This window comes from Condylostylus longicornis, unplaced genomic scaffold (assembly GCF_029603195.1).
Source record: "Condylostylus longicornis isolate FDR11 unplaced genomic scaffold, ASM2960319v2 ptg000015l, whole genome shotgun sequence".
NCBI lineage: Eukaryota > Metazoa > Arthropoda > Insecta > Diptera > Dolichopodidae > Condylostylus > Condylostylus longicornis.
This window is the reverse complement of record NW_026577984.1, coordinates 1809595-1831514: the sequence shown is the minus strand read 5'-3', so window position 1 is coordinate 1831514 and position 21920 is coordinate 1809595. Positions and strand designations below refer to the sequence as shown.

The following is a 21920-nucleotide window of genomic DNA, read 5'->3' as shown; positions in this document are numbered from 1 at the left end:
CAATCTGTAAAGTTAAAAATATATTTAAAAAAAAAATTTGGACTATTTATAACCTAGCGACATACACATTCAAAAAAATTAGGGCAAATATAGCTGACAGAAAAAATTTGTTTTCCTTATAAATGTCAATATTTGTTTTGATTCAAATCAAAAAAAAAACAAAAAAAGTAAAAAAAGCAAGAATAATTTAAATCAATAAAGGCTAAAACATTTGTTCTCTTTTATTACAAGAATAAATTTTTACATACAAACATGTGTGCATACTTAAAGAGACACACTAACCTATACGCATAAAAATGTAAGAATTAACAAAGGGAGATATGCAAATGTTTAAACGTATGCTTACGCATATTCAACAGAAAACAGAAATAAAATAGAGTATGAGAGAATTATTTCCGATAATATTTGCATAAAAAAAAAGAGAATGAATTAGAATTCTTTTATCAAAAGTAAAAAAGTTCTGTTATTTTAACGCTCATGTTTTATTAAAATATAGATGTCTGTATTCATGTACAAACAAATATTGGAGACAAAGTGACACTAACAAGCAAAGAAGAGTGACTTAATTGTGTACTTGCAAAAATATTTAAATTCAATATATGTAGATGGCATCGTAAAATGCTTTCATGGTTTTTATTGAAATTTTCGTAGCAATTTTTTAAATAAAAATCTTCAACATAACTTATGTATTTATTAAGTAAGTGTTATAGATTTGTGGAGTTAAACCTACTACGGACAGGCAAGAGTTGATAATTTTAAACAGCCCGTTATAAATTTCAAAAAATTTAAACATGGTTTATGGATTTATATTGTATAAAATTCATTCAAGTCCTTCCAGGATTGAAGCTTCCCTTATATTTCTAACTTTAATCAAAGCAGGCGGACAATGAAATTTAATATGATAAATCTAAAAATTATTAATATAAAGGTTCCAAATGCTAATAAAATATTTTTAAAAGTTTTATTAATAAAAGCGATCCGAAATGAGAAAAATTTAAAAAAAAATTAATAGTTCGTGAATAACGAATAAATGCTGTACGAGAGAGGCCGAATGATAAATCTGTTATACGACCTTTTAAATTATTGGGTGCATTATTATTTCTATGAAATAAAAAGTCTGCAATATAAAAATTTTTATATTCTATAATATGCTTTTATGTCTTTTTAAATAACCAGTAATAATTTGTAATTTACCAAGGTCCAGGAAAACTATTTTGAATTATTTAATATTATAAGGGCATGCAATATGCAAACTCCTTAAATCATACAATTTTCTACTAAATATTTATATTTAATTTGCGACTTTTACTGCTCTTTAAATAACTTTCAGTAATTTTTTGTAAGATAAGTATTCTATTTTTGAGCGTCTCCAAATATTCAAATCAAATTTATTTAATGGAAAACAAAGAAAAAAGTGCCTAAATTTTATACTTTTGTTATAGTATTGTACCGTAATAAGAGCAAAAACTAAATATTTTCACTTTTCTTATAAGCAATCGTTTTTAGCTCATTTTAATATTTATAACATGAAAATAAATCAACCAGATACACAAGCATTTTTAAATTAGCATGAAAATTGTATAAATATGGTATTAAAACTGTATAATAAAAACGTGCATATAATATTTTGTATATGAAAATGATATATGACGTCTATCTGTATTCACATAATTACGCATGAAATGCTCGAAAATGTTGTAAGTTAAAGCTTAAAGCATTTATACAGAATCTGTAACTATAAAATTTACAAATTTATAGCTGAAAATATCAATTCTACAGGTTGAAACTAAAAAATTCAGATATTTGTTATACTGTTAATAAATTACAGTATTTTTATTTTATTATACAGATAACTTTATTTTAGGTTTGATCTGATTACATTTTGAAAACAGAACGAAAAACAGAAGACATCTTGCCCTTTTATCAAAAACACATTTTCCACTTTACATCATTTAATTCACATTATTAAATTCTGATTTTTTGTTTTTAGAAATCTTAAGCATCTTTATTGCTTTAAGTAATCTTATTAATTTTTCTATTTTTAATATTAATATATTATATAATTATGTATGACTGAGAAAACCAGAATTAAAGGATTTAAAGTGGAAAATGTCATTTTAATAAAAAATCAAGCAACGTGTCTCCGTTATCTTGTCTTCGAAAATTAAACCAACAATACATTATAAATATTCAATAAATTTCAAAAAAAATATTTCATTTGTTCTCAGTTTTTGTATTAAATTTAGTTTTCTCTTTTCTCTTTTTATCAAAAGGCTATGAATTTTATGTACATTTAATTTTAATCATATAAAAATGAATAAAAGAAGAAAAAAATATTTTTTTGTTAATCAAAAATTAAAAAAAGGATATTTCGAAAATATTTTATTAAAATAAAAGTGCATAAAAATATTTAATATTTATGTAAAATTTTCAAATGTAAATAAATAAACAATATTATACATAACGTAATACGAGTATAACAGTTTAATAAAAAGTGAAGTGAAATATGGAAAAATAAGAAAAATTGAAAAAAAGTTGTAAACTGTAATATTTTTTATTTGCCCATAACCTAGGTTATACAAATACATTTGGAGTATCCTTGTTTGTTTAATTACTTACACCCATACCAGAAAAAAAAACAAGCGCTAAAGACCCAAAAAAGAAAAAATTAAACAAAAGTGAGTGAATAAAAAAAAAGTACAAAAAAAAAAAGAAATTAACAAAAATGTAAAAATATTACCGGAAATTTATTTAACGGTATTTTTCTTGTGCAAATAAAAATTATTATTATTTTTGTTATCATTACTCCAGTTACCTTTATTCTTAATATAAAGCTAACAAAAAATCGCTAAAGCACAGTAGTATAACAAAAGAAAAAGTGAAAACAAAAAACTTCCAGGATAACAAAAAAAAAAAAATTACCGTGGTGTTTTTTTTTTCCTTACTTCGGCTGATCAAGTTCACTGGCGAAAGGAATAATAAATAAGCAGAATTAACGAATACACAGAAAAAAAATAAACAAAATAAATAAAATAAACAAAAAAAGAAAAAGAAGAAGAGAGAACTCACCCCAGTGTTATTTTTTTTCCTAAAATTTTTTTACTCTCTCTCTTTATTTATTCTTGTTTTGACTTTTTTGTTTTTATTTTGTTGCTCGTCTTAATTCTTTTTAAAAAACTTCATTGAAAAAATTACAAAAATTATTGCATCAACATAGGTTGCCCTCAGTCTGTTTTAGGTTGCCCCCAAGGGGAGCAAACACTAACAGAGCCAACAAAATTATCTGATTGGCCACCAGAACCAGAATTACCATTAGAATCACAATGGGCTGATGGTATTACGGAAGGATATTGGGATCAAGGTGGTCCATGGGTATGTAAATTATTATTTACACACATTATTGTATACATATATATTATCGACATACGTGTACACTTATTAATTTACATAATTTATTAAATCTACATATATACTCGCATATACATATTTGCATAAATATTTTATAAATTTAGTTAAGAAATTAAAAATAAACTGAAAATTTCGAAATTTATGAAAGTTTTTACAGTTCGTTACAGCATACTTTTTAATTTTTATTGTAAAACAAAATATTAATTGATTCCCTGGAACAAATTTTCTGGTTAATTTGCAAAAAACAGAAGTTAAGTTTAACTGGTGAGGGTGGATATAAAAAATTTGAAAAAAAAAACGAAAAATTATTTGCAATTCAGGAAGGTTTCATATACAAGTAAAGACACGGTTTTATTTTGAAAAGCAACGGAAGTTGCAAGAAACCATAAATTCCGCAACAAAAAAGAACAACATAATTTGTTAAACGAGTTACTCTTGCAGTAATTAAATTAATTTGCCTCTAAAATAAAAATGAAAAATGTCACTGGGGGTTTTTTAATATTTTTTTTTTAAGGTGCGGTCATAAGTTTATAAAATTCTACTTAAGCTCGACCAATACAAATTTCTAAATTTAAGTAGAATTTAACAAAAAAATTATGCACTGTTTTCCCAATTGATTTATATGATATGTAGTTTTATTTTGTTCTTCGGCAATGCGAAGCATTAATTAAATAAATAATTTGAGATTGAATTGTAATTGGTTATTCTGTAAACTATTCTGAATATATTAGCACAAATTTGCCAGTTTGCTACTACTACTCCGTGAGTACTAGGCCGTTATTGAGCGTACGATTGCGGTAGCCTATCTAAGCCATCCCAATCTCTTGAGGAAACTATCTAAATCTCATATGCTAATCTTCCATACTTCATCCAGCCTCGGCACACATGCTGTGCAACACGTGACCAATCTATCTCCGCGCAGAGTCGGACACTCGCAGAGATATTGGAAAATGATCTCCTTCCTGTCCATTAAAGGGCAGCTGTGACACGTTGTGTTGAAGGGCCATCACAGCCTAGCATGCTCCCGCAACAGCCAGTGTAAACTGCCGTCAGCCGCCAGACAAGCATTGCCAGGATAACACCAGGAGTCCATTCGATTGTTTAAGTTCGTATTTTGGCCACATCATTCTTGCAATCCCGCATATGAACAGGACTTTTCACGTGCTGTCAGCGCAAGATAAATAGTCTCTATATATTATTACCACGAAAGAAATGGCCATAGTTGAGCTACACCTAGCCAGTATATTTCTTAAATTTTTTTCTTAAATAATTTCTTTTTTTAAATTTCTCCTATAAATTCTATTTGAGAAATTTTCAAATTTATTAAGCAGAAAATACTTATTTAAATGACATTTTAAAAATTTTCATATGCAAATAGAGATTGATGAAGATATTATGAAGAAAATAAAATTTTAAATTTCTCTGTATTTTACTGCCACCGCACTAACAATCAAAAATTAAAAGTTACAAATTTTGTTCGTGAAAAAAAGAGGAAAATAAAATTTGAAATTCAAACAAATTATGTAAACACGAGTTCAACTATAAGATTCAAAATTTAAGAATAAAATTTGGAGAGCAAAAATTTTTGGAAAAGTATCTAAGGTCATCAAGATTATTTATAAGTGTGTATTAAAAAGTGTATTAAAATTAAAAAGTTGTAAAAATACTGAATGGTAATATTCGCGAACCTACACAATGGAGTTTTTTTTCTTAATAGTCATGAAAATGAACTTTTTATTAAATTTACTTTTGGTCCAAATTTTTTAATTTCTATTGGAGTTCACATCTAATAACTTTCTGGTATTTAATTATCGTATTTAGTTTTAAAAATAGCTAACATTTAAAACTTTTTCTAAAAATCCTCCTACACTCCCAACAGTATTCAAAACTTTCACAAGAAATGAAAAAAATCAAAGAAACGTTCGAAAAGTCAAAGTAATTGCATGATACCTTAAGAAATGTGTACATTTTTTTTTATCATGCTAAAATATATTGATGTAAAAGAGCAGCCGAATCAATCAAACTTAATTCAAATTTTGACATTTTTCAGCAGAGATTTTGATAAAGGTTTTTGATTTCTTTTTATGAAAAGGAAAAGTTTATTTTGTACATATATAAAATCGAAGTTTATTATTTAGTAAAATATTTATTGTAAATGACACTTTTGATATAGAATATGTTGTGGAAAGTAGAGCATTAGGTTGTGATACTTAGTAAATATTAATAGCGGTTAAGTGGAATTTAATGTTAAATAATTCTGGGATTTTTAATATTTTATAATTTTTTTGTGTCTTTTGACCTTGTATTTTACTTATAGACTTAGTAAATTTTGTATTGTATAAAATTTATATAAACACATGCTAATTAGTATATTCGATTACTAATTGCCTTCATGATTTTACTAATTGGATTCGAATTTAACTTAAGTTTAGTTATTATTAAATTAGGAAATTTTAATTATCAATTAAATGGGTAACGTTGCGTACATTATTTATCATTCTTGCCGTTCGATTTCTCATTAAAATATAGTTTGCTTTTATATCCAAATTTTAATGTAAAATTTTATATTGCTTTTCGAGAACTTGGTCTCTTCCATCTACCAGCAGCAATTCCAGAAATGATTTTTGCCCCTTGAATATTATTGATTATGAAGTGCAAATTCTCACAATGGAAGATAATCTTCGGCATGCACTTCTAAAAATAGAACTACTTCAAAAAATAAGCAAAATGCAGAAAAAGTCACTAATTTCGTCAACCCCTACACAGGACATTCGTGAAATTTAATATCCAAATAGACCAAATAATTAATTGATCTGATTCCAAAAGATCGGACAATTCTATCTTCCTAGCCCAAATTAAAAATATTCTAGCAGAACCACCAGCAACGTTCGGAAACTTACTGTTATACCCAAATTTTAAAAAGCAAACACCAGTTTTAAATAGAAAAGAACAATCTAATTCAACGGTAAACAGTTAACAAAGATTTATTTATTACTTAAGTACCTTAATTAAAGTTAGATTATATTTGAAAATCAAAGGTGACGTATTTAAAAATCCTCTTAGCTGTAAACATTCGCCCATTTAATGCTCATAATAGAAAATTTCTTCATTTCGTTTCCTTAAAAATAATCAAATTTTAAAAACCGCATATTAACACTGGTCTTCTATTTTTCAAGGCTTATTTATTTCACACAATATCTCTTCTGCAAACTCAATATAAAAATGAAAAAACAAAGACTGAAATTGAAGTGAAAGTTCTTCAACGCTTAAAGCAATGTAAACCGGCCGAATAGGGCGAAAATTAATAATTAATTTAAAATATCAATGTATTTTGTCTTTTTTTTTTTAAATTTTGACGCAAAATATTTTAATAATCACAATTATATTTTTATTTTCTTTTCAGGTGAGTTTCATTATTAACAAGAGTGAGTACATGTACAAAGTAAAATTTCTTATTGTTGCACTTAAAGATAATTGAAACTTAGAAATTTGACTATTCTTGGGATTTAGGGACTTAATTTTTTTGTTGCATTTTTATCTAAATGCACCTATTGAACTAAACAGTAGAAATATTTATTTTACATTATGGAAAAGTATATTTTAAATAAAAATTTTCATATACAATATAATTGACATACTATTTTTGGTCAAATACTAGTTTTAGCAGAATTTTTTAGATCCAAAAGAAATATTCTGGTTAAAAAAAAAATAAAAATAAAATTTTATTGAATTTCATGGAAAATGACTATTTCTGTTCAATTTTAAAATTAATTTTTACAAAAGAATGAGTTTTCCAATTTATAAAACTACAAAATTTATTTTAACTGTATTTACTAAAGTGTCCTTCAATATTTTCCATTAAAATATTGATATTTTTCGTTATTGGAATAAATCTTCCATATTTTAAGCAGTTTTGATTGCAAATATTTTATAATAATGTACATGATGTACACTTATTCGTCCTCCAGCTAATTAGGGCACCTCATTACATAGAATTTAATTTATAATTTAAAAAAAAAATTAATAAGAGCTTTTCAGTTTAATATTCAGTTTATTGCAGTTTAATATTATCTTATATAAAATAAGAAGAAAAAATATTTTATAATTTCAAAATAATTACTAATTAATTTTAAGTTTCAATAAGAAAGTCAAGATATTTTTCAACTCCTTCTTTAAATGATTTCATTATATATTCCAGTTTGATTGCTGTATACACACTTTTTCCATTCTTTAATACTAGACACTCTATTCACTCCAAATAAATAATTCAAAATTGAACCTATACATTCACATATTCGTAATTGCAAATATTATAAAAATATCCTTTTATATTCATTATTTTAACTTGAATTTTCTTCAATTACATAAAAGATAAATTTATAAAGTGTTTTTGTTGTTGCACTAAAAGAACTTGTATAAAAGAATAAAATTTAATATTTTAAGAAAACAGTATAAGATGTTAACGTCTATTACTATTTATTTTAAGTTTAAAAAAAAAATAGACATATCTATAAACATAAAAGAGATATAAAAATGCAAGAAAAGGATAATGCATTTAATTTAAATGTATTAAAAGAAGTTTTAAAATAAAAGAAAGAACAAAAATAAAATGTAGAAATTTTTGCAATCATTTAATGTGAAAATCTTTTAAGATCTTTTCTATTTTAAGAAACAATAACAATAAAATATCTTTATTTAATTTATTAAATTCTTATATTATTTTTTTTCTCAAATAAATATTTGAATGGCATGTATGTATTTATAAATTTATTAGGTTGGCAACTATATTATTGCCAATATTATTTTATAGAAAGTTTTTACATTTTAAATTTAGAGGTTCGTTGAACAGTTTTCAATTAAATTGCTGAAATAAGTGAAATATTTCAAAGCTGAAGTAAAAAATTCAGATTAAACCAATGATTTAAAGTATCACTTTTCTGTGGGAGAGTAGGAAATACTTACACTAAAAATTTATTTACTAGCTATTTAGATTACTTTTATTAAAATACCAAAATATATTAATTTATTGCATATAGTTAGGATGAAAGGAAAAAAAAAATTTAAAGAAATGGTATCAAGATGGTTGAATTCGACGATTCGACGTTAAGATAAATAATTATATTATTAAAGTAACAGGCACAATAACTATTTATATGTTCTTGCGATTGTGTGTTTCCAATAGAAGTTGCAAGTACCATCTTGTGTAAACAATACTTGGTAAACATTATGTAGATTACATACAGTATAAATCAATGTAAGAATCTTAATTTTTTCATACCTCTGTAGTTCAGCCGGAATGAGTCTAATTTTTTAATTCTCCTGCCTTCACTTATTTCTTTGATTGCATCATCTATCTGCTCTGCAATTGCATGAAAAAGTTTCTATTAGTTTTTTTTATAAGAATTAATAATAAAAAATCAACAACTATACACGTTGTATTGGTAATTAATAATATAAATAATTGCATTATTTGATAGCATTGCATTTACCATGACAGCATGAGAATTTCACCTTACGGGAATTTGTGTTATGAAAATTTTGCATGTAATTTAAAAGTTTACTAATATTCTTACCCTAAGCAGTATTACAATTTTCCCAAAAACCGACAAGAAATATGGTAGCAAAATTATAATTTCTTTAGTTTCCTGTGCTATGTGCTATACAACACAGAAACTTGCTCCTTAATTCGCTGTTAATTAGTTGCCAATATCTGCACAGATAAATTTACTTTAAAAACAAAATAAAATCATTTATTTATACATGGTTTTAAATCCCCTGTACAATATTTTTTTCCTTTTTTTTTGTTATTTTAATTAAAATTCAAGCATCTTTTTTTTTTCGAAATTGACTTCTTTTTAAAAATTCTTTGTATACATTTAAAATAGTATTAAAATTGTCAGATATCTTTTATTTTAATTATACTTAATTAAAAATTAATTGCATTCTTGTAAATATTTTGCTTTGTAAAAGTTCAACAAAAAAAAAAAATTAAAATTGTGTGTCTCTATGTAGAAGAAAATTAAAATCCTCTTTGATAATAACAATTTTAAAACAAAACAAAAAATTCATACATACATAATTAAAAATTTATTATTTTGACAATTGAAAAACAAACTGGAATTATTAATTTTTGAATAGTTTTAATAATCATTTAACGCAATAACTATTAACACACAAATTATTTATATGAAAAATGTATAAAATATCAAAATGCTTCATCTGAAACGTTCTTTATCTGAAAAACCATTGAAATATGAATGTCTGTCTGGAGCTCAATTTATGAGAAAAATCAGTAAAACATGAAAATATTATGAAGTCTATGTGGGTTTTATAAACAAATGATATGGCCGAGTTAAATAAAATTTTAGTTCTGAAAATATTATCGGAAATTAATGCTTGAAACCGAGAGCATAATATTATTTCAGTACTGCGCCTACTTGTAGAAAATCGAATAATTATATCATATAACAGAGAATTTTACAGTTCAAAACATTTTACACTATTAAATTATTAATTTCATACCAGACTACAACATTCCTTCTTAAATTTATGTACAAAATTTTAAGTATAAATTTGAAATTCTTGATATAAAACCAAAATTCTGCCTAATTCGTAACTAATAAACTAAATGCATTTTTAAAAAATTTTAACCAAGTTTTCTTTTAACCAAGTTAATTAATAAAATTGTGGTTCAGGATATCTTTGATATTAAAATAAAAAAAATTGATAATTTTCTTTATTCTTTGATGGTCTTCTTAAAACTAACTTAATTTTTATATATAATGTACAGTATAATATATATTGAAAGGAATGATATTATGCAGTGTTCCAGAAGAGTGTTGCACCGTTAGATATCAAGAAAATTTGTCATATCTGTTCTTTCGATAAATTATGTTAAGTTCTCATGCTATCTGTTGAATATCATCTTATTGAGTACACGTTCAATATTTTACTTTTAATATAAAATTGAAATTGCTACAAATAACAAAATACGAACACCAAACGTCGTCACATTAGTCCTACATAATACAATCGAAATATTTGTTCCAACAAAAAACAAATTTGAACGTTCGACTTGAAGCTTATACAAATTATATAAATATTTATCAAATTGTAAATGAGATAATTCTCTACCATTTTTCCACACATATACCTGGAATGTCCAATAAAATGTGATTTTATAATTCTACTTAGAGTTCTTTTATAAAGTGGGTACAGCAGCATCTATGCTTTCTTTTTATTTTAATCAAAACTATTTGCGATCTTAAACTACCAATTATTTTCTTAAAATGACTAAACAATCCGATTTCATGCTTTATATATTTTTAATGTTATACGTGTTTATATAATATAACAAATTTATTATTTATGCTTGTTCCACAAATAAAGTTTTAAAATATAAAATTAACTTTGATAATATTTCATTTTACACTAAATTTTTATATTAAAAATTTTTTTTTGTAGAAAATTTAATATATATAGGATACCTAACATAAATCCTTATGAATAATAAGCTGAAAATCAATAAAATTTAAAAGAATGAATTCTTCCCTATATACACATACAGTTATTGTAGATGATTTTGAATATTCTATGCTATGACAAATATAATTTATGTTGAAATTTAGGAAATAATTTCTATTGTTGTTTTAAAAAAAAAACTTTCGGCAAGTAAAAAATTCTTCCATATTTCCTCCTATAACAGTGTTGTATTCAAAAACTATATGTATGTATGTATATACTTTTTATGATAATAGTAAAAATATATTTTCATTGGCACAAAAACATTTCCTTTTAAATAAATTTGCAATAAATAAAATGATATACTCGTATATCAGCTATATATAGACAAACATAACCTAATTTTTTTTATTATCCTAAAATATATTAAACTCAACTTAACAGATCGTAAATTTAAACTACCAACTTAATATATTTTCTTTTTCTTTTTTTTTGGTGATAATATGACTTTAAGTGACTAAAACAAAAAATTCTAATAAATAATTTTTCTTCACATAATTTTGTTTTTATTCAATTCTATTATAATAATATAAAAATTCTTACTGTTTTCTGCATTAGACGATGATGCAAAAATTTTTATCATTGTCAACTTCATAAAAATAAATTTTTGGTCCTTGTTCCTATGCAATAATTTGAATATAGCTTTGATAGTACAGCCAGTATAACGCACAGTAAATATCAATATGGCGTATAATTGAAAAACGAGAAGATTTTTGTAAACAATTGGAGAAAAAACAACAAAAAAGTTGAAACAGAAAATCACCAAAAATATTAAAACAAAGGAAAATATTTAATTTAGAAAAAAAACGAAAAAAAATGAGTTGACCTTGTCAACTCTGTGATACCCATACGAATTTATTATCTTGTGTGCGAATAAATATGGCATAACTGACCATGGGACAGACTATGACTTTAAGTTGCCGTATTACCATAATAATTTCTGCAAAATTTCAAAACTATGTTTTTCAAAATACTGTATGTGCCAAATAACTTTTGAAGTTGTATGGCAGCTACCCGAATCAGTATCCCGATCATGTTCAATTTAAATAAGGTTCTGGAACTTACAATAGTAAATCATTTGTGAAAATTTGTTGAACTTAGCTCAATTAGTTTTTAAGTTATCGTTGTGACGGACGAACGGACGGACTGACGGACAGACAAAGCTAAATCAACTCAGAATTTGACGCTGATCAAAAATATACACTTGAGCCTATATCCCAGAGCGTTACAAACGGTAAGGCAAATTTAGTATACCCTTCGAACATACGTTCGTACGGGTATCATAAGAATCAAAAAAGAATAAAAGTAACAATAATGAAAATAAAATTTAAACAAAAGCAGCAACAGAATGACTTGCTAAATAGAATTAGACAAAAGATTTAATAATTAAAACGATAAGGCTATAAATTTACTACATTTACAATATTGCATCTTGGATGCAGTCTATTATTTCAATCAATTCATTGCATTTTATTAATTCAAGTAATAATTTTTGTTCTTTTTTCAAATCCAGCTTTTACTTTCTTAATTAAAAATTCTTTTAGTAGTACTTTTTTTAGCACTAAACACTATATTAAGAACCTTATTAAATTCATTTAATTGTAGATATCGTATAAAAAAAGACAACCTCCAGCATGTAGATTCTTGTTTGTAAGAAAATTGTTCCACAGTAGGCTATTATCACAAAAATAGGTACTTTTAAAAATTCGCTGGATATATAATATTCAATAGCCTGTTCAGCTGATATATATAACAAACATCTTAATTCCAATATCACAATCGTGTTAAGAAAACGCTAGATTTCCATTCAGTGTAAGTTGGTTATTTCTCGAATTCGCCAATACTTACTTATTTTACTTATTTGTACAAATACCTATTAAATGTCCTCTCTTTCTGATTTCTTCTCGAAGGAAGTTGCGTTCGTAATCAAAAATAATATTTTGTCCATTCCAAAACAAATTTTCTGGCAAAGTTTCATGTCACCATACCATGAAATTGATTTTGTTTAATTTTACTTTTTTTTATCAAGGGAATAACAAATAAATTGGGAAAGAGAGAAAAAACTAAATTTTTTAAATTTAATAAATTCAATATTAAATTGACTTGACTTTTATTGAATTTTATTCAATAAAATTCTAACTCAAAGTTCATAAAGTAGAAAATATAATTAACTACATAAAATAATCAAAAAAAAAATCGAAAAAAAACAGTATTTAATTTTATTTTTCTTGATGATTTAAATAACCTTTAAATTTAAAAAAAAAATTTTTTTTTCTTACCTCTTTTACACACTTTTCCCTCTCTCTGTCTTCCTTATAAATTCACTCACAATGTCCTTCAAAAGTTTAAAAATTATATTTCTTTTTTTATTTTCCTTTTCTTTTCTCTCATTTCAAGTGGTTGTCATTTTAAATTCTTATACAGTTGACCGAGTGTTCCTTAAATTATCTTTACCACATTAAATTGTGAAAACATGGAAAAACTAAGAGAAAATTAAAAGAATAAAATAAAATAAAGAAAACGGATAAAGGATAAAAGATATTTCAAGATGTTGGACGACATTTTTATGTCAGAGTACACATTTGAAAACAAACCAAATACACCAAAAAAAAAAAAAAAACTTATGTTCTTTTTGATTGTGTAATTTTTTGCAATTTGTGTACCTGTCCTGCATTTAAGCAATTCAACAACCATAATACAACAAATTTGTTCTTTAGTCTATAACATTCATTTACAAATTGCAGCTTGGAAAACTGAATTTGTAAAATTTTTAATTATATTTAAAAATTTAATTTATGTTTAAAGAGCATATTTAAAAATCTGTGCATTCTAAGCACAAAATTATTAAACATCCTAATTTAAAATTTGAGTTTAACAAATATGAATTTTAATAAATTTCATAATTAAAAGAACACCATTAATTTTAATTCCTGATATTTAATTTCTATTGCTCATATCAGAAGGAAAATACTAGGGTGGCTTTAATCTCACGATGACGATGTTGCAGTTTTACGGGCTTACAGGGTGCCAATCAAGAGAGTGCACAAATCTATAATCTACTTTCTTTTGTTCGTTCAAAAATGCCCTATTACTTATTTGATCAACTATTTAATATTTCCTTATAATAAAAAAGAAATTCCAAATATTCTGTCTATATAATCTATAACAACGTATCTTTACATTTTGCCGACGTTACGAATTTATGTAGGTCAATGAAAAAAGAAACCAGATACACTGTAAAAAAATATGGAAGTATTCACATACTTATACATGCATACATGTACTATACATAGATACTACCTACATCCGAAAATAATAAAAGGATAATTTTACCGTGAACTTTTTTTATCTAATAAAAACAGGATGTAGAAAGAAAATTTAAAAACTTCTTAACAATATTTGTGACAGAAAACTCTCAATAAAGAATGAAAGTTTTCTTTTTTCCACAATTACAATTTAAGTTTGAAAAAAATAAATTTAAAATATTTGTTTTGGAATTTTTATGATACTTTTGTTTTTTTTTTTTATAGGAATCATTTTCGAATTTTGTTGTTATTATTCTAAAAATTGATAGAGAATAAAGTTGACTTGATAAATCTGCTCTGATATACTTGTAGAATAATTTGGCAAATTTTTAAATTCATAAAATTAAACTTATATCTGATAATTTAATTTCAAAGTAAAATTTTGGAAACACTGAAATTTTTTGGATTAATTACAATTTTTCGTTTAGCAAACGTGTAAACGTGAAAAATTAATTAGTATTGAAAAATTAAGGTCATGTCAGAAATCGTCAAAATTCGAGTTTTATTTCGCAAACAAAAATTTTATTAAGCTTTAATACTGTAAAAATGGTAGAGGAAGGTCACGCCTATCTTATTAATTAATAAATTATGAAGCATATGCCATTTAAATATACTACAAAACGTGAAACTAACTAAACTGGTTTCCTATCCAGATTTATTCATTTTACTCCTTCACTTCTATAGAACCTAATAGTAAGGAAATAACAGAGTATCTTCTAAAAACTCTTTGTTAATCAAAATAACCAAACAAGGACTGTAATAAAATTTCTATGCAAAAAAAAAAATTATCACAAAACTTTGCAAATTATCACAAATATTGTCTAATAAAACTCATCTACATTCTGCAACTTACGACTAACAAATTTAATATTTCATGTAAGGTTTTAAGTAGCCATTTTGCTTTTAACGCCATTCACTCAAAAATGTTTTTAAAAAAATATCAAATGCTTTTAATCTAATAATATTTTTCTTTTTAATTCCCCATCTATATACTTTTAATTAAACACACCCCCCCAAAAAAAAAAAAAAAACAAAACCAAAAAATGAAAACTAAACAAATTTTGTAAATTTCTCATCACTGTCATAAATTTTATGAAAGGAAAATAGTAATTATTTTCGCATACCTAGCAATTTTTCAACAAAAAAAAAATCCAAAAAAAAAAGAAGAAAAATCTAATTTCATTATTTTTGCATAATGCATTATGCAAATTAAAATCATATCTTAAGTGTAGAAGCTCTTCAAATATCCTTAGAAAGAATAATCATTCAGAATGTTGACTTTGCAGTATAAAGATCCTAATTAAAAATAAATAAGTTAAAATAAACTTAATATAGAAAGAGCTTAATTTGCACATTTAATTTGCAATTATCTCAAAATAATAAAGGATAAAACAAAGAAAAAAAGGATATAATTTTGAAAGAAATTAGCAAAAAAAACGAAAAAAAAATTTTTTTTTGAATGCTATAGAACTTGTCAAAAATTTAAAGAAAATAACGTTATGAATAGATGAGATGACGTACTCTTCATTCATTTAAGTTAAAAAGATGTTGATAATTTTAAAGTAATTTTTTTTTTTTTGATTACGCGTTTATTAGGGTATAAAAAATAATGAATTAACAGATTTTATAGAAAATATTCTAATATCTTTTTTAATTAACGTTTTATACTTTAAAATTGTCAACTTATCAAACAATTTATATAATAATTCTTTAATTTATTTTACTTTTAGGTATCAGTAGAGAATAAAGAAAACACTATCAGTGGAATGAACTAATATTTATTTATTAACTTCAACAATTTTAACTTACTAATTCGTAATCGAGAACTAATTCGTTTATCCTAAGCTAAACAATCCTTTGAGATAAGTTAATTAAATTACTGATTGTCAGTACATTATTTAATGTGTGAGAGTGGGTCAAATAGTTTGTTAGAGAGTTTAATTGAAAACCTTCTTGTTGCTTGGTTTGAAGTTAATTAATTTATTTATTGAAAATCTAACCTATTTATAAAAAAATTATGCTACTTAAAATTAATTATTTCCCACAGAAATAGACTAGTAAGCAATTTTATGCATTTATAAAATTAATAATTTTCCCATGTTAACTTAACATACGTATCATATAGGTTTAAAATTTTCTTAAAGTAAAATTAACAAACAAAATATATGTAATTTGACTCCTACTAAAATATTGTGAGAAAGTTATGTATGGGAAAATATTTACATTAACTAAATATAATGTCTGCAAATACATGTGCGTTAATATTAAGTTTGACAAATTAGCAATTTTAGCAATTTTGGTAATTTAAATAAATGGGAAATATAAATAAAAAATTTAGAATTCAGAATAATTGTTGTTACACAACATTCTCCCTTTCAAAGGCAAGCGAGAAGTTTTGAGCCGTCATAGATGAACGATTATGAGCTCGAGTGCACCTCATTGTGAACATCAACTAGTTGTTCGTTTGTGTTCAACTCATGCAGTTGTTCTTCAAACTTAGTGACATTTCCTGAATTCCTTGTATTTATTTTGTCTAATTGATGTTGTGGTAAATTGTGGATAGAGCTTACGAACTTGATGATATTCATAGCAGGAAGATATGATAATTCGACTTGAATGGTAATAGCACCTTGAGAAGAAATTGTCATTGTTGGTTGTTTCAATTAGCAGTTGTGAAGTTGTAAGATTCCTGTTTGCTCTAATGTTAAACTGATTGTATTGTTGTTACAAATTAAGTTGAACGTTCTCCTTTTGTCCATAACGTAAATCCAGTTATTATTGGTTTTCATCGGAATCCATATTTGTTGCCGATTCATCTTTGAAATCACACAACTTTCAGATAATTCTGTTTGGTGATTGAGTAATTGGACTTCACATTGAGCAACTTCGGATTTTTTGTTGTATATAGGATGAAACTTCCGGCAGTAAAATTTGTTGACGTTAAAAGATAAGCAATTTTTAAACTCAGTTTCCTTAATTGGATAATATGAGTCACGGACTAAATTAATTATGATGTATTCCGACGATGGGTTGATAACTACAAAATCATTTTTATAAAGTGTTGGTATCTGGATTATGTGGAAAATTTAATACAATTCTGCTTGTAGCAACGGAATTTTGCATTCAAATATGAAGCGAGATGATGTTATTCGCCCCGTATTGTCATTAATTTGTATAGTTGCAGAAGTTGTTGTGTATTTTTGGCCGAATATGTCCTCTTATGATGGACAATTGTTTCCTTAAAACTTTTGGAGGAATTATAATGTGATGGTTAAGCTCTTGTTGTGTTGATGTCATAGCATCTAAGATTGAGTTTTGTTCTTCTTCTAGTTTGTCAATCATTAGGATAACTGAAATAGTTTGACTAAATTTGACAGATAGTTTGACTAAATTGAATGTGGTCTCTAGTATAGAAGTATAATTTTTTAATAACTCCCGCGTGGTATGACTACTTAATTTTGCATCATTAATTTTTTTTTCTTTAGCTGTATTTTGGTCTAGGATGCCAAATAAAATATTTAATAACTTCCTAACAAAATCAAATGGTGATCGACGTACTCGTTCTAATAGTGATCCATCACCAGCTTTATACTGAAGAAGTTCGTTGTTTTACTTTAACGATGAGACCCGCTTAGAAATGAGTTGGTTTGCCGTTTCGTATTCCTCCAGGCAGAGATGGCAAACCTTATCCTCCGCTTTGCCAATACCTCTCAGATGCACCATTGAGATGCAATGTCCTGTGAGTACACCTGGAGTGAATACAATTTAACCTTTCGCAAACAAAATTGTTTTTCATAACACGGTGTACACACATCATTTTTATCTGGTTGCAGTTTTGTGTTAATTCACACGTTTTCATGCAATTCATATTACAGAAATCACAGGCTTTCTTTTATTCTTTTATAGAATCTGAACTTTCTGTAACAAAGCCATGATTCGCTTAAAATAATCTTATTAAACATAGTATCTATAAGTATTACTGTTTTCAGGGTGGCAAAATATTGAAAGACAAGAGCCCTATGACCCAGAATAATCAAATGAACAAACGTCCGAAAAAAAATAAAATTGAAAATTTTTAAGCACCAAAAATTTGTCACTTTTATTGTAAACATTTTAACTTGTGCTGAAAGTATCGGTATTAAGAGAACAAAAAAAAAAGATTTAAAAAAAGAAATAATTTTTAGTATTGTCGTAATACAAAGAAAGGTTATAAATTGAAAAAAGTGAAAGCAAAAACAAAAAATTTATTGTTATTAAAGTGGGACGTTAAAGAATAACTGTACATTTTGTATAACAGAATGGAAATTGTAAATTTTGAGAGTACAAGGACAATAAAATCTTCTTGATTATCTTGGAAAAACCGACAAATATAAACTTTTACATTTTTTTTTTTGTTTACTCTTTTAATTTTGAAAAAACTAAAATTAAATATTGAAAAAAAAAAAATAAAAAATTTTTCATATTTCTTTTCTCTTTTTGACTTCTTAATTAAAGATTAAAGAAAATTTAAAGATTTTTGTATTCAGATTTTAATCAAATATTTTCTATTGCTCCCCTTTTCTCTTACCTTCAATACTTTTCAAAAGTTGAAATATCCTTTAATATTCTATTTTTGCTTTTTTTTTTTTTTTGAACTGAACCTTGAAAAATAAATAGAAAAGTAAAAATAAAGAAACATATAAAAAAAATCATGAACATTTTTATTACATAAGACAGAAAAAAAATCAATTTTAACTGCCGCCATTATTATCAGGAGGAGGGAAAAATAAGTTGTGATTCGACTTTTTAGTATACTTAAGAGTGCAACTACAAAATGTGTTTTTAAAATTTTTATCCAAATACATCAATATTATAACCGTTTCCATTAAAATTTACTGTTACTCATAATAGAAAATGAGTTTCTTTTCACGTTATGTGGATGGTACGAGAATAATAATAAAAGTGAAAGAAAATTTTCTTCTTGAAAATTTGAAAAAAAAAAAACTTTAATATGAAAAATAATTTTTTCTTCTTTTTTGTTTTTTTTTTTTTATTTCTTTTTTTTTTCATAATAATGAAAAATAGGAAAGAGAAACTTTTCATAATAATTTTCTTTGCATTGTGAGAAATGCATATAAATCAATGAATTTTCTTTCAGCAAACAAAATAAAAAAACAAAAAGTAAGAAGAAAATATTAAAAAGCAATGAGGGAAGGAAAACTTGAAATGAAAAGCGATTTCAGCCATTACAGAAATTTTTTCCTTTTTTTTTTCCTCTTTTTGTTTTTCAAATGATCGTAATTCATCTATCAGAATTTAAATCGTGTACTTCTGTATACATACATTTGTATTTACTCATGTATATGTAAATTTATGACCTTACACTTTATTACTATATGGAAAATTTTGAAATTGTATTCATACATGCATGTGTGTATGTATTCAATCACATTTCTTTCCTAAGTATTCTTAGCGTTTATGATGAAAAAAAAAGGAAATTTTTTCATTCAGAATTATTATTTAAATTTAGTGTTTTAGAATTATGTTCAAATCTTACACAATTTCTGACGAATAGCTTTATTACTTATGAAAAGCTGAAATCAACTGTTTTAATAATAATGTATGAGCTGCCATAAATGGCTTCACTTTCTAATCGCAAAAGCAGTTACGATACGAAAATAATATTAAATTCCTGATAGTTCGAATCAACAATTAATTTATGAAAAAAATCGCCCGCCCACTGACATTTTCGAATAGAATTTTATTCGAAATGTTTAAAAATTAAGAGTAATAGTACTATTGTACAATACTTCGCATTGTAGATTTAAAACTATCTAAGTTACATTTGATAAAATTAGCCAGAATATAAAATTTATTAAATACGATATTTAAACTTACCAATAGTAATGAGTTAAGTAGCAATTATATCAAGCTAACTCCTAATTTAATAAAATCTTTATAAAATTTAGTTCACATTATTCAAATGTACGACTTCTCAGTGCCTTCGATTTCTCCCAGTTAAAATTTTTCTTCTCCAACTTCCTATAGTTATTAGCTTTCTTGCATTGAAATACGTCACATGTTTGTAACCATTTGACTATACGGGAAACATTTATTTTAAACGGAAATTTTTTAATAGAAAATAAAAGCGAAACAAATAATGACCAAAATAGAATACTTCAAGGATAGATGAGAATCTATGAACATTTTGTAATAAGGAATTTACAACGTTGGAATTGAAAAAAATAAAAATGTTTTTGAAAATCTTTTCTAAAAAAAAAGTTTTAATATCTTTTCCTTTATTTGTAAGAAAAAAATTTTTATTTGATTGTTTTTTTTTTTTTGTTTTTTTTTAATTTCGCGAGTCCTTTTAAAAGAGAAGAATTTCATCATAAAATATAAAATTAAGATTTCAGATTCACTTAGTACTTATTTTTCATGAATATTTTCAAATTTTGAGTAAAGTTTTATATTTCAAAATATTTTTGCTTTTTTTGTGTTCACTCGTCAACAAAGTGTTGGAGCATTATTCAACTCGAATAAAAACTTCGATTAAATGCAATAAAAGGAAAGTTTTTCGCTAATTTTTTACTTTATTTCATTTTATATTTTATGTGGCTTTCAGTCATGTGGAAATCATTCTTGTAGAAAGGATATTTTCTTTTTTGAAAAATTTTTTATTTTTCATTTAAGTTATGAAAAACTTTATAAAGATTCATTATTTATATTTCCTTAAAAAAAAAAAGAAACACAAAAAAGTTAATGGAATTTTTGCCTCGCCTTATTTACTAAAAAACGAGAAAAAATAGAGTTGGCCGTGTCAACTCTGTGATACCCGTACAAATTTTTTATCCTATGTGCGAATAAACATGTCATAGCTAGATAATGGAATAGACCATGATTTTAAGTTGCCATATTACCAAACTACTGCTGAAGTTGTATGGCAGCTACAAGAAAGAACCAAGCAATTTCAACGACTTTTATTAAACACAATGGCCCTAGAAATACATTCGCTTGTGTGAAATTACAATTCTAGTTTTTATAGTTTCTGAAATACAACCAAATAAATTTTGAAGTTGTATGGCAGCTACACGAACCAGTACCCCGATCATGTCTAATTTAAATAGGGCTCTGCCACTTACTACAATAAATCGTTTGTGAAAATTTGGTGAACTTAGTTAATTAGTTTTTGAGTTATCGTTGGGAAGGACAGACAGACAAAGCTAAATCGATTCAGAATTCGACACTGATCAAAAACGTATACTTGAGTCTATATCTCAGACTATTATTTCTTGGCGTGACAAACGTTAAGGCAAATTTAGTATACCCTTCGAACATACATTCGTACGGGTATAAAAATAAAGTTTTTACATCGGACAAAACATAAAAACATTTTTCTTATGCAAATCTGGTATTCAGTTCAATGCTAATTTTTTCATCGACTTTAAAATACACAAAAAAAATCCACAAATAAACAATTCGAAAAAAAAATTCATGAAATTCAAAAAAATTAAAAAAGCTACATTTTGGAATTGTGTCAACAAAATTTTCAACAGTATTTCTCACTAATTTGCGTCAAACAGTGCTATAGATAACGAATTTTTAAAGGTTTTGTACGTTACTTAAGATTATTGTCTATGAACAACTGTGGTCTACACAAGCCTGGATATGATAAAATTTCAGGAAAGTCTATACATATAAAAGTTT

At 25.2% G+C, this 21920-nt stretch overlaps 1 protein-coding gene across 1 annotated transcript in view; it reads left to right on the top strand.

Annotated features, from left to right (window-relative positions):
- The window catches only part of LOC129605839 (uncharacterized), a 190479-nt gene that overhangs the window by 134526 nt on the left and 34033 nt on the right, over positions 1 to 21920 (top strand). Inside the window, exon 8 of the mRNA XM_055515815.1 lies at positions 3193 to 3372. Within this exon, the coding sequence (XP_055371790.1) occupies positions 3193 to 3372 (180 nt within the window). The remainder of the gene's footprint in view (positions 1 to 3192; positions 3373 to 21920) is intronic.